Source organism: Rhinolophus sinicus, linkage group LG02, assembly GCF_036562045.2.
Source record: "Rhinolophus sinicus isolate RSC01 linkage group LG02, ASM3656204v1, whole genome shotgun sequence".
NCBI classification, from domain to species: Eukaryota; Metazoa; Chordata; class Mammalia; order Chiroptera; family Rhinolophidae; genus Rhinolophus; species Rhinolophus sinicus.
Genome location: NC_133752.1, coordinates 45,410,965 through 45,425,369, shown reverse-complemented (window position 1 = coordinate 45,425,369; position 14,405 = coordinate 45,410,965). Strand labels below are relative to the sequence as shown.

The following is a 14,405-nucleotide window of genomic DNA, read 5'->3' as shown; positions in this document are numbered from 1 at the left end:
GTGGGCTCTCAACCACAAGGTTGCCAATTTGATTCCTCAACTCCCGCAAGGGATGGTGAGCTGTGCCCCCTGCAACTATCAATGGCAACTGGACCTGGAGCTGAGCTGTGCCCTCCACAACTAAGATTGAAGGACAACAACTTGACTTAGAAAAAAGTCCTGGAAGTACACACTGTTCTCCAATAAAAATCTTAAAAAAAAAAAGAAGAAAAAGAACACAAGCAGCTGAAGTCTGCTAAATCTGACCCCCCTTTTGTGCAGCCTCCTTAAAATTGTCAAGGGCAAATAAAAAGTTTTGTGTCTTCTTGCCTTTCCCTTACACAGAGGAAATCAGCACTGGCCTGCAGATCCAGCATGAGTCTAGGTCTCTGCAAAAACCACGAGGACTATTTGGATAGGCCCGAGTATCTCCTGGCTTTCTTCTTGGCACAGAGAAGCAAAGGTCCAAATTCCTAGGTGGGAGCCTGCACCGTGAATGCAGAAAACAAGACTGTCGGGGTCGGATACAATGGAATGGCAGCCAAATGGGTACAGCGATGACCTCTTGCCTTGCAGGAGGACAGCAGAGAGGAAGCTGGATGCCAAATACCCTTATGTGTGGCATGCCTAACTGAATGCCATCGGGAACTAAAACTCGGTCAACGTGAAAGGCTCTACTACTATGTATGTGGCCTTGTTCCAATGTAATGAATGTGCTAAGCTCGTCATCCAGGCAGGTATCAGGAAGTTATTTTCATGTCCCATAAATACCATGATGGTGAGGAGACAACAGCTGCGAGGCTCATGTTTGGTATGGCTGGGGTTACCTTTAGGAAATTCACACTAAACTGCCGCAAGATTGTCACTGACTTTGTCAATTAACAGCAGCGACTCAGAAGCTTCAGTGAGTTATATCTCATGAAACCTCAAAAAGACTGGGATCATCTTCTTCTCAGGAGCTGCTGATGCCTTTCATCTTGAAGTTACACGTAACTTCTTAAGAGCCAGTTCAGCAAAAGTAGACATCTAAAAAATATAAAGCTTCAAATCTTCCTAACTCTCCCTCCTGTCACGTGGAATCTACATCTGTTTAAGCTATTGATTTAGGGTTTAAAAGATAAAGGAACCTGTAGATGGCCTGCCACAAAGGGCTGAAGTGGGGTGCCTCCCTTTGTGTGTCCCGGTTCACTGGGATGCTGGTGGCTGTGCAGAAGGGCATCAGCATGTCTTTGTCATCCAGTGCATCTCACAGCTGCTTCTCGCTGCTACATGTGCTGGAAGGACAAATAAATGATTGTGTTCCTAGCGGGATGAACAGAACATCTGGCCCAAATGAAGCAAAACATGCAGTGCCCTTCAGGAAAAAAAAAACTAGGACCCACATGACAGTGGCATTAAAGTATGTGCTTTAGAGATTTAAGGAAACTCCCACCCACCCACCCACCCATCCAAAAACACCTAGACAGGATGGCGCATCTGTCCTGACAGTCGATGAGCATGACTGAGCTCTGGGTACTCTCTCTGCTTCTGCCGTCCTGCTACCCACTGGACAATGTGGCACGTTGTCCCTCTGGGAGAGGGGGTCTCTGTTGTTTTTGCCTCTTATTTTTGTTTTGGTCACAAGGAGGTCTTACACTGGTTTATCTGAATACTGAGTTGCTCCCAGAGGGGGCAGCCTGGCTCCTCCTGTCGTCCCTGAGACCACGCTCTGCTGTGGTGGTGGGGATTGTGTGGATGGGAGGGTGGGTCAGGCACCACTTCTGCCACCTGGAAACATGTTGTCACTCCTCCACGTGCCAACTCGGTTTACCTCCAAGGCCACTCCACAACCGGGGAGTAAATTAATTCCTATCCTCTAAGTGAAATGTGAGGAAATTCAGCCCGTCTCAAGGCGGTTTATTCCAGATCTATTGGTGATGGGAGCTCATTTGTGCCCCTGGCCATATGTCTTCCTTCATTGACACAAATCTCGCCTTCCTAATCACTGTGCCTTAGGGAATATGTGGCTGTGCACCTTTAATCTCATTTCATTTTTAATAAACATGCCCGGCACCTTTGTTGACAAAATGGTTTCTTTATCCTAAAGATAATTACTGTTTTAAAGTGCTCTTGTATATTTATGAATTTTTGTTTTGTCTCTGAGGTTTGTATTCCATATTCTGGGACATGTTGTAATTCGGCTGCTTACCAATATTATTAAAATCTAAAAGAAAAAAATCTGTGTCTTCTCTAGAATTATTAGTAATTCTGTTTATGTTCTGATCTTGTTGTAATCTGTTTTTATTTGTTTGTATGTTTTATATGTGGTATAGAGTTTTTTTTACCTCCAGAAGGTATTGTTAATTTTAATACTTAATTGGCTTATATAAATGAAGAAATATAATAGAAACTAACCCATTATTTTCCAGATCTAGTAAATATTTAATATTAAAATGAGATACGATACGGCAGGACACCCGGGGGACAGGAAACAAAACATCAGCCAAGGACAAAAACCAATAAACCAGGTTGGGGTACAAACAGGCCAGAACTGATCAAGACCAAGATGGTGACCTCCAAGTAACCTCCAGTCTCATTATACCTTCATCAAAATATATTTTCATACTATATAACACACCCACCATCGCCATGACACTCCAGAATTGACCATATAAGCACAAAGAGAGGGTATATCACCGATTCTCAGAAAAGCCCACCCATTTCCTGAAATTAATAGAATATTCCTCCCTTTCATTTCCATGTAAAATACGTACCAAAATGAAAATTACTGCCACACCTCAAATCAAGGTTGTCTCTCCCTCAGAGGCAACCTCTGCTCTGCCTATGGGGTAGGTCTCTAACCAATAAACTACTTTCGCTTTGCTATTTGGCTTGTTCTGAAATTCTTTCCTGTGCATAGCCAAGAACCCTCTTTCCTGTAGCAAAAGCTAGTTTAAGTTTGGTTTGAGTAGACATGTCTTTTAAAGTTATTAACTTTAAATACAATATCTTGTTCTACCGGGGTTTATGAAAATAAGTTCATGTTTTCTCTGTTACAAAATTTGTCAATGGCTTGTACAATAATTGACTTTAAAATCTCATACTGTTAAGAGCTAATAAATTAAATAGATAAAAGATTCTAGATAACACTTTTTAGTAATAATTATGTTGTATGATATATATGTATATATAACATATATATTATATATACAGACTCAGACACTTAAAAAGTTTCCCAAAATCTTTTGGTAACTTGAGACTTTAGAGTTTTATTCAGTTAAATAATAAAAATTACTAAATATCAAAAGTAAGTTTACCTACTATTGGCTTCCTATTACAGAGAAATGAAAAGATAAACATGGATCTGTTAATGAATAAACTTTTTTAAATGTTTAGTAAAAATGGCTAGGATGGTAGCTTTATATGTGCTTTTTGCTATAATAATTTTTAAAATAGGCATATAAAAAGCTAATTGTAATACAAAGGAGTATAAGTATCACAGGATACATTTAAATTCTTATTAATTATAAAAGTAGGTATTGTTAATATTTATGGCTGTTTTGCTTAAGTATATTTTGTATATGAATTATAGCCATGTGCATGTGTGTGTATATGTGTATATTTATACATATATATTACCTGTGGATTATATTCCTGTGTGAGGAAGAGCATATACAGAGAACTGTGAGACAGGGTTATGGAAAAAGAAGGAACTGTACCAAGAACAGGAAAAATTGATTGACCCTTATGGTTATATAATAATCAGGTAAAGAGAGGATGTGATATGTGTTACAAGATGATGTATTCATCAAATACTATAAAAAGAAAAAAATGTTCCTTATCATTCAAAGAGAAAATGGAATGCTATGTCCCTAGAATGATGTAGCAACAATATGGCAGGGCACCTGCTGATGCTAAATGACATTCCAACATGACCAGTCACAGGGGTCTACACGCTGGTGATCCTTAGTTAACTTAATTCATGTAATACTGAAAAATATTAACTTTTAAAAATGAAATTAAATACAATGTGATCACCTGAACTGGATCCTGGCACAGTAAAAGAGGATTAGTGGGGAAGTGGTGACATATGAATAAAGTGCTCAGTTTAATCAACAGTAATATACCAATGTTAATTTCTTAGTTTTGACATATAACATGTATACAAAATGTTAACATTAAGAGAAGCTGGGCAAAGCCTATATGGGAACATTCTATACTACCTTGTAACTTTTCTGTAAATCTAAAATTATTCCAGAATTAAAAGTTTATGAAAAGCGGGGGGGATATCATTAAGGTTGTATGTACCCACACAGGAACACAAAACTGAGCTGCAGTGATGTTCTCATGATAGCACAGAGGGGAGTATACACGCTTCATTTCAAAATAACCCAGAGAGACATGGGGAAGTAGTGACTGGTACAGGGGCCTGACAGAGGCTTCCACATGCTGATAATTCCTTTCTCATCAACTGCATGGATGTGATCCTTTTATGACAAAGGAACTGTACTTTTTATTACATTACCGTTCAATAAAAAGAAATTAAAAAATACTTACCTATTAGTATAAAAGTTAGAATAATGTCAAAATAAATGAGATGTACATGTGGGAAAGAAAAGAACCTATATAGGGCCAGTTATAGCAGTTATTATATCATAAGCAAAATACACAGAGCTGGGAAAAAACTTGGAAATTACCAACTCCTGGCATAAAGTTCTTTATGTTGGTGCCCTGGAGATACGGATGCAGCTGGGCTCACAGGCCCAGACATCTGCATTTGAGCCAAGTTCCCAGGTGATCTGATGCACACCCAGATCCTACCACTGAACTACCCCAGGAAGGGTAAGTCACCAGGTTCCCGGCTCTCTACACCTGCAGTCCAAAGGCCCAGCCAGGACCCCTGGGATAGTCTAATTCCACAACAGATAAATCTCAGTACGACCTACTCACCTTACACGGCTAATCAAAGCTTTTTCTAACAGAATGGCTTTACTACATTATAAATAACACGGAGTTTTTCCAACATAGTTTAGATTTCATACTTCTACTATAGCATCAATACATTTGTTATTTACTTATTAAATAATGGCACTTTATAAATTCATGCAATATTGAAGCTAGAGGGCAACTAACACACCTATTCATTTTAAAGATGAGGAAACTCATACCAGAGATATTAGTAACTTGTCACGAGTTTGTAGAATTCAGTTCTTCTTTAGTCAATAAAGTAAACTACACTTCTCCCTTGTGGTTACTGTCTGACTAGATGAACTTATAAACAGTACAGAATATCACTAGTTTATGACTTGGGTTATTTCAAGTACAATTCAGTTCAGGTAATTTCTGTGAAAGTTTCTGTTGAAAATAATTCTGGCTGCAAAACAGTGTGATGGCAAACAAAAAGAAGACAACAAAATACTTCATTGAATACTTAAATCAAAGTGCTCCACTTTAATGTGTAGACAAATTATGTAAATCAGAGAGGAATTTAGGAAAATTTCTTAAGAAATAACAACTTTAGGTAGGCAATTGTAAGGAAGATAACAGTCATGCACGCCAAGGCCACGTGATTCTTCCACAGGCCCCAAGGTGAGAGGTCGATGCCCTGGTTTATCAAGAATTCCTCGCCGGTACAGCTGAAATGCAACAGAAACAGAATGTGACTTCATTCTCACCATCTGTCCAATTTCACTCAATATATTACTGTTCCTTCATTAAAGAAGCATATAGGTTATCAAGCCTTAAATAACTATTTCTGCATATAAAATACGTAACAATGAGCGCTTACAATTATGCTAGATATTATGCTAAGCAACCTGCACATAATATTTTAGTTAATTCCTAATATAATCCAATGGTGTAAATATTATACAAATTCAAGACATGAAGAGACTAAGGTTTAAGGAACTTAGCTTCACAGACTCACACTTTGAAGTAGGTTGCCTCTCCTGATTCATTTGTTTCCAAATCTATGATGCTGCTCTCTTCAAAGGGCAGAAACATTTACCAAGTAATTTTTCACTTACTCCTGATGGGGAAAACCTCAGCTTTAACACGTGACATCTAGGGCCCTCACAAATATGATCAACGCCCTTTAGGGAACTCATTACCCACAAACCACCCATACAAAAGAAGGCAGGCTAAGAATTCCAAACTAGGAGGAGAGGCGAGGAAGGGCTTCCTGCCACAGCTGTACTTGCTCAGCTCTTGCACCAAGAGTGGAATGAGCATCTCAGAGGCTCGGCGACAAGACCTCACCAGCAGGCCCCGTAATCAGGTGTAGGCCTTGTAGCTGGAGGAGGGCAGGATGCCGTACCTGTCACAGGTGAGACAAGCACCTGGTACTAAAAATACAGACACAGCTATTACCTGGTACCATTTTTGTATGACTCTTGGCATTTACTAGTTCCAAAACAAACATCATACCCAGATCAAAAGAGCGTGAGTTAGCAGAATAAAGAAAACTTCTTTTCATACAGGTTTCTGGCAATACACTGACCCTTGAGCAACACAGGGTCGGGGGCTAGAGAACTAACACTCCACACAGACAAAAATTCAATTATAACTTTTGACTCCCCATTAAATTTAACTCTAATGGCATATTGTGGACTGGAAGCCCTACCCATAATATAAACAGTTGATTGACACATATTTTGTAGGTTATCTGTATTATATACTGTATTCCTACAATGAAGTAAGCTAGAGAAAATATAATTTAAAAAATCATAAGGAAGAAAAAATATATTTACAGTATTTATAGAAAAAGAAACCACACATAAGTGAGTCTCTGCAGTTCTAATGCATGTTGTTCAATGATCAACTACTTCAAAATAGCATTTGTGCTATTATTCAAAATTATTTCTGTTCTACTTGAATGGTCATGAGATTTAGAATATCAACATTCTCTTTTCTATCATTAATTAACCAAAACCAAAGCATTAACAACCATCATTGAAAAGGAAAGTGTTATTATATTTTTAAAACAACTTCTAAGTTTATTAAAATTGACATTTCTTTACTTGACATTTGTTTCACTGACATTACACAAAGAAATGGGATTCCTTCTCAGCTTATTGAAATATGTGTTTCTCCCTCTATAGGATACCTCCTTCGACAGGTAGTATTCCAAGTCAGTTTAAAAAGAAGAACAAAAACTGTGCAGGGTTTGATTTCACGATGTCTCATAAATGGAAGAGGAAGGGGCACGTGCCAGGACTGTGGCAGGAAAAGGTTCACCCCTTTCCGCTTCTGCTGCCCTTTGAGCTCTTACTCCTGACCATGGGTTGGGCTCCCAGGAGCCATAAGTTTGTGGATCCACACACTTCACATGAGCCATACAGTGCAGATACTGCAAGGCGTTGCTAAAACACCAAAGCAGCTCATTTCAAACTCAGATGTTCTGAAAATCAAAACTCATACCCACAATCAAAACAGCAAAAGGAACTTTTAAAGGGTCCAAAACAAACAACACACAAGAACCATTTCTCCAACATAAATACAATCTGACTGTAGTAGAATACCTACAAATTGTACAGCACTTTCACATGCATTAATAAACAACTCGCTTTACAGATAAGAAAACTTAGGCTCACAGCACTCACAGACCTGAAGGGACTCACACCAGCTCTGAGCCCAGTGGCCTTTCCACATCACACCACACAGTAAGCAAACCCATTATGGCACTGAGTGTAAACTTACATGGCAAAGCTACAGGTATTGTTTGCTGTTACATTGAGTCCTGGGCAGAAGTTCTGTCCCAAAAATTCATTATGCTGCAAAGCCTGAAACACAAGGAGGAGCGGGGAAAGGTAAGTATTTCTAAATTTCAAAAGTTTTCCAAAAAATTATCACAATCCTATCCTCCTAGTTTAACTTTATTGTTATTTCTAAAAACAAACCAAATATCACATGCACAGTCTTTGTCACACCAAGGCAACTACAATGAGTTTTCCTGGCAATCAAGAGGTCTAACGATGGGATTTTGGCTTCTCATACAAAGGAAATAAAGTATTTGGCCAAGAGGGAGACTTCTGACTATATTACCCCAGGACCCCTTCCTGTCTATCTCCCCAGTGTTATAATCCCATAAACACTATAATTAAAATGATACGGTGGTACTCAATGACTATTCTTAATTCACAGTAACATCTTTCGTACATTCTTGTTTGTTTTAATCAAAAGCACTTATAATTCTAGGGAGTCAGAAACTCAATTATATTACATCAATACATACAGTTTTCTTTGGAGCTGATATATATTATATGGTCTTGGTTTTTCTTCTAAATTCCCTTTCAATATATGCGTAAAATATGAATAACAGTCTCCCATTGTCTCAACTATTTCCTGTTGCCCTTAAAAGCAAACCCGTTTTGGTTTTTTTTACATCAAGTGGTCAATCTTTCTCCTTCACTATGAGTTATCTCGACAACCTTCACCTCAAACAGCAGGGTGACTGGGGAAAACTCGGGTGATCATCAAGGTGACCTAAGGCTTAATAGAAAACTCTCCTTCATTGGTCCCCAAATGGATTTCCTGGGACACCTCCAAGTCCTTGTCTGGGGACATGAGATGCTCAGGCTTTATTTTGGTTGTTCCTAGCTTGGGAACAATGACCCAGCCATGGTAATAGAGGAGGAAAACTTACCGCATAGCCGTACCGAGGAATGCTGAAGTACTGAAGCCATGACAGCCACGGCACTATGGTTCTGAGATTGACCAACAGCCCGGAAAAGATCTACAAAGAGCAAATATGAAGAATCAGGACTGGTGGAGAGATTTCATGAAGAATTCTAGAGACTATAGAGAATACCCTCTTTAAGTCCCGTACAACCTTGTAAACATTTCTGCTGGGGCCAAGTCTTTCTGGAAATTCTGTCCACTCATCTAAAGACTCAGCATATCCTCTTTGCATGGGTATTCCTCTCTATAGCTGAGGTTGTTTATGGTTTTAAAGGAATGACAATATATCTGTGTTTCCTTTAATTAGAAGATCCTTGTGACGGCTTTACTTTCTCTGTGACTGCACACAATGGAAGGTCCATAAGTACTGCCTGTTTTAATGATACGACCGCTGTACGTTCCCACCAACAGACATAATGAACATATCCTGAGCCCCTCATGCCCCTTTCTACTTCATAACACAGCAAGTTTTGTTATTTACAGGGTTTGCATTCTATCTCCCAATGACATTAGGGATAATTTGGGGTTCAGAATGCATGCCTAAAGTAACCCATAGCCTAGACTGCTACACGGTATAATGTGGTGAAGTATAGCATAAAATATGGTAAACACCTTCATTTAAAGCAACAAAAAGCAGTATTGCAATGGAGACCCCAGGAAGGACCGCTCCAGCAACAGACGGGTACATAAGAAGAGGTTCATACAAAACTTCTCCTCACTGGCACTGCCATGGGGGACGGGCATAACAATGACAATGTTGCTGGTGTCACTACACACATTGTAACTTGATCTAACCAAGTGTTTAATATATAACATCTCCCAGTAAAATACAGTTTTATGAGGGGCTTTAAAAGTTCTCTATATAAACCATTAAACAATAATAAATCAAAGCCTCGAATATATCAAACAAAAAACATTTTTCTATATCGAAGGACATTTATTAATTGGATGATGCTTTAGGAAATAAAGGTTTATCACTTCCTCAGTAGTTTAGATTAGTTGTTTCCAATGGCAAGAGTTTGTGCTTATTACCAAGCTTTAAAGATACCTACTCCTTTCTAGCAGAAAGGACTTGGGTAGTAAGTAAATAGATTAAGCATTCCTGTTTACTTCATGTAGGAGGGGAAATGTTACAACTGGTTCCCTTCACCTGCTTATTTTTCTATGTGTGTAAAACATAGATGCATGTAAGATTAGGATTAATAACTTTTTAAAAAGGTATGCAGAAATATATTGATATAAGAGAATGTCAGGAACTCAGAAAGAAGGGGACCTAGTACTGTGTGAAGTTTGAATTTTTCAGTATTTTTTAGTACTTTTCAAAACACAGGAGGGACCAAAGTCAGGCAATGAAGCTGTCATTTTCATGAAGATCTCTTCCAGTGAAAAATTTTCTGGTTTTTTAAGTTCCCATTTATCAAGGTTTCACTATATGTCACCAAGAAGTCTCTTTTAAAATCTCATTTGCAACAAAAGTTGTTAACTAACAGTAGCATAAAAGGCTGGGTAAAGTGAAGAAAGTTGGGACATTCCCTAATATGAGCTGTACTTAATATTTGGCTTCCCTAAAGCTAAAAGTCCCATTTACTGAATCCCCCAAGCAGGTTTGCCATAACAGGTGAATTTGCAGGAAGGAAGGAGAGGCAATAATTACTTCTCACAAAAGAAGCTTCTACTCACCATCATAAACACAAATGTGATGTTCATGAGAAATGTTGCTACAGATACCACAGTCTGACCTGTTGCTATGGCCAGTGCCATAGAACTGGCCGCATAAGCCACCATCAAGAGAGTAAACAACATGATGAAGAAAGACTCCACCACTGGTTTCAGTCCTTAGGAAGACAGAAGGGGTTAATCCAACTGCCTAGGTCACTGTGTATCTCGGATTGTTTATTGTGCAAATAACATTCTATTTTGAGAAACTCATAGCGGAATGAAAAAAATTCATCCCTATCAAACCATCCTGGGTCACTAATTTCATTGATCTCCCCCCACCCCATATAATTGCATAAAATGATCATGCAATTTTCTATTTTATACTTACTGCATTAGCACTTTGCCATGTAACACCTATGCTTCTTTATGTGGAATTATTAACAATTTCTGAGTGCCTGAGATGGAGATCTGGAGGCAGCACACCTGGCCAGAATTCTACTGGCTTCTCTTCAGAGAAGGAGAATTGTCAGGACCACACCCTTTTCACCCAGACATCACCACATTATTCAGTGTTTGCTGTAACTGTGTTGGTGAAGAAACTGGGAAGACGAGGATTACGTGAGCTCCCAGTAGTTTCACTACCTGAGGGAGAACCTCAGAACCCAAGTCTCTGAGACAAAGTACCACAGAGCTTGGGCTTGAGGATGGCGTGAAATTACATTTCATAAAAGTGCATTATAAACTATAATGGGCTACAATTATGGGTCAGACAATCTGAAGATTTTGGAACAGCCATAAGACCACCAGTCAGGAGTGTGAGGATCCTGGTTCTACGCTACTTCTGTATGATACACCTTTTATCTATAAAATGGAAGTTTAAGCTCAAGCAGAGCATTTTCTCCAAAAGCTCTGTCAAAAATGTACATGGAAATATATGGAAATTCTGAGGCAGTGAGCCTGGGGTGAAGCCTAAATACAATGCACAAATGAATCTGTCTACACTTATCAAACAAGTGCTTTATTGAACCCAATATGCTCCAAAGTTGCTATTGTTCACTATCTTAATATATACAGAGGGCACCAAAAAAATATGCAGATTTTAAGAAAGGAAAAAACTGTATTAAAATTGTAATACTCAATATATACCAATAACAAAAGATGAATACACATCATGTGTATACATTTTTTGGAACACCCAGTATATAAGCTTTTCAAAAGAAGTTATATATATTCTTGTGAAAAGAAATTATCTTCCCCTCACATTGGAGACGAAAGACATATACTTTCTGTCATATTGCTTACCTAAGAAGAAGTATGTTATACACGTAAATATAATAGTTGTTAACATCCTCATGGGTAGTAAATCAGATAATAGTTTTCCAAAGAAATAAGATGACACTCTGTAGTAACCACTGATATATTCATGTCTAAAAAACAAAAATTCAGACCATACACCCCATATTAGTTTAAGAAGGCGCAGACCAGATGATGAAAACACTTGCTGTACAGATTTCTGTGGCCACCAGGGGTCTAACAGACACCTTCTCACATCCTGCAGGTTTACCCACCCCTTTCACCCAGTCAGCATCAGGCACCACCTTAGGTGCCCCTCCCCTGGGACATCGTCCCGCCAAGCTCTGTGCAGTGACCCCTCTTCTCCCTCCTAATGGCATCCACTTTGCCCTTGGGGACCCCCACTCCAGGTAAACAGGTTCTGCATCTCCTCCCTCTTCCAACACTGGCTCACATGAAGAAGAGCACGTGAGCCGCTGATCCCAGTGGTCAGAGAGGGTTTTCTTTCTCCCCACTTCTGACTGTGAAGAAGGTGGCACTGCTGTTCTCCACACCCCAAGTGCAGCTTCCGTTCACTAATCCCTGGTTACCCCTTCCACGTCTCGATGAAAAATAAAACGGCGCTCCTCCCATCAATGATTGTGCCTGACAACTGTACGTCCCTGTCAGCTATGAAATCCTATTTTCTTCCCTCTGAAGTCCTAGATCCCGCTCTGTCCCACAAACTCTTCCTGTCATTCCAATCTCTTCCACCAATATCTTCAATCTTTCCCTCTCTAATGATTGCTTTCTTGAAACATATAAAAATAGGGAAGTGTCTTCCAAATTTGAAAAACACAACAAAACAGCCTGCACTTTCTTTCAAGGCTGCCTTCTGGCTCTATCTATTCTCCCTTTCATTGAGGGCTAAGCTTGCCCTATGTTTTTTGTCACCTTTACCCACCCACCTTCAATTGTATGTTTGACCCACTACTTTCTCTCTACCAAGCCCCTCAAACTTTTTCTGACGGTCATCATGACTTCGTATTTGCTAAAAACAAAAGATCCTCTGCAGCCTCTTTATTTTGTGCTTTCTCTGCATCATTAGCATTTGCTGGCTATGCCCTAATCTTGAACCGCCTTTCTCCTTTGGTCTCAGGCCCCACATGCTCCTGCTTTTCCTTCCAGTCTCTGGCGGCTTTTTCTCAATTAACACTAGTCATCCCCAGGAAGTAATCTGGGGTCTGAAATTGGATGTGACCAGTTTGACCAACAGTCCCGACACTGGACAGCCCCCTTCCCAGAACAGAGACATACTCACATAAAGAGCTTCTTCTCGACCACAAAGAGCTCTAGAGCTGAAACACTGCTGAAACACTGGTTATCTATCAGGAAGTAGAGCACCCCAGCTCTGTAATGAGAGACAGGGAACTAAAGCACTGCATCGATTAAACATTTTTAATCAATTTCCTACCTGTGAAACTCTTTCTTCAAATGATACAACGTTAAACAACCATTCTGGTTAAAACAGAGAGGGAAGTGTGAGCCCTTTCAGGTCTCTCACCATCCCTGTGCCTCCAGAGTGGTGCCCCTGGGACTCCATGTAGCACAGTTTGAAATTCAGGGTCCTGGGTTACCACGGATTGAACTGTGTCTCCTAAAACCCCTACGTGGAAGCCCTAACCCTTAACGTGATGATAGTTAGAGGCGGCATCTTTGGATGGTGATTAGGTTTAGATGAATCTAATGAATTGAGGGTGGGGTCCTCATGAAGGGATTAGCACCCTTAGAAGGAAAGGGAGAGACCTCAGAGCTCTGTCTGCATCACTGAAGACACAGCAGGAGGGGCAGCAAGCCAGCAGAGGGCAAATATCAGAGCCCAACCATGCTGGCACCCAGATCTCCAGAAGGGTAAGAAGTAACTTCTATTGTTTAAGCTACCCTGTTTGTGGTTCTCGTTATGAAACCCAAGCTGAGGATTACATAGGTGTTAAAAGTACTATCACTTTGAATTTAAACTAACAAAAACACTGACTACCAGTCCTAATGTATGAACAGAAAAATAGCCAAATAAAGCATGCAAAGGTTTTATTTATGCCAAATAAAGCATTCAAAGGTTAAAAAGCTCTATTAACCACTTTTTCAAAGTTGAGTAAAGACGAAACTAAGATATGAGGAGGCAAAATGAAAGACAGGGGAGGCAAATCTCCATTGATACTGTAACTACACACTTTGACAATACAATCATCAGCAAAACCTACACAACACACCACCAACATGGTTTCCAACGCACTCAAAAAGAAAGCAAATCATGCTTATGAAGGACAAATTAATTTGTGCATGTGTAAGAAAAGAATGACTATTAGTGCTTCTCTCTCAGGGAGATAATTAAGGTTTACAAAGGAAAGCACAATTTATCAACACATTGATGGAAATATAAATTTTATATAAAGCATGCTAACATCCCTGAAATGGTGTTGGGATCCCTTCATAACCAAATAACTTAATTGACACTGAGGATTTCAGTAGAGCTACAAGAGATTAAGTGACACATCCATTTATATGGCACAAAAATAAGAGCATGTAAAAAAATGCAACCCCAAGTAAACAATCCCCAAAACAGTGACCATAGACACTAGATAAGTTTTTATAGCACCAAAATTATAATAATAATAATAATAATAAATAGAATTCACTTAGACAACAGGCTATTATAAAAGTCAATGTTTATAAATAATAAATAAATGGAATATAGCCAGACACAGTGCACAAGCAGCTCTGCAATTTTCTAGACACATAAAAAGCCTAGTCTCAAAGGAAAAGCTAATGTCAGAAAT

At 39.2% G+C, this 14,405-nt stretch overlaps 1 protein-coding gene and 1 pseudogene across 1 annotated transcript in view; one reads left to right on the top strand and one right to left on the bottom strand.

Annotated features, from left to right (window-relative positions):
- The first annotated feature begins 354 nt into the window (after positions 1-354).
- On the top strand, positions 355-861 carry LOC109439742 (deoxycytidylate deaminase; annotated as a pseudogene).
- Positions 862-5,408: 4,547 nt separating this feature from the next.
- The window catches only part of LOC109439743 (broad substrate specificity ATP-binding cassette transporter ABCG2), a 29,211-nt gene continuing 20,214 nt past the window's right edge, over positions 5,409-14,405 (bottom strand). Inside the window, exons 10-15 of the mRNA XM_074323690.1 lie at positions 12,890-12,979; positions 11,599-11,723; positions 10,318-10,472; positions 8,603-8,692; positions 7,657-7,739; positions 5,409-5,594 (exon numbers count right to left, since the gene is read on the bottom strand). Of these exons, the coding sequence (XP_074179791.1) occupies positions 5,447-5,594; positions 7,657-7,739; positions 8,603-8,692; positions 10,318-10,472; positions 11,599-11,723; positions 12,890-12,979 (691 nt within the window). The 3' untranslated portion in view covers positions 5,409-5,446. The remainder of the gene's footprint in view (positions 5,595-7,656; positions 7,740-8,602; positions 8,693-10,317; positions 10,473-11,598; positions 11,724-12,889; positions 12,980-14,405) is intronic.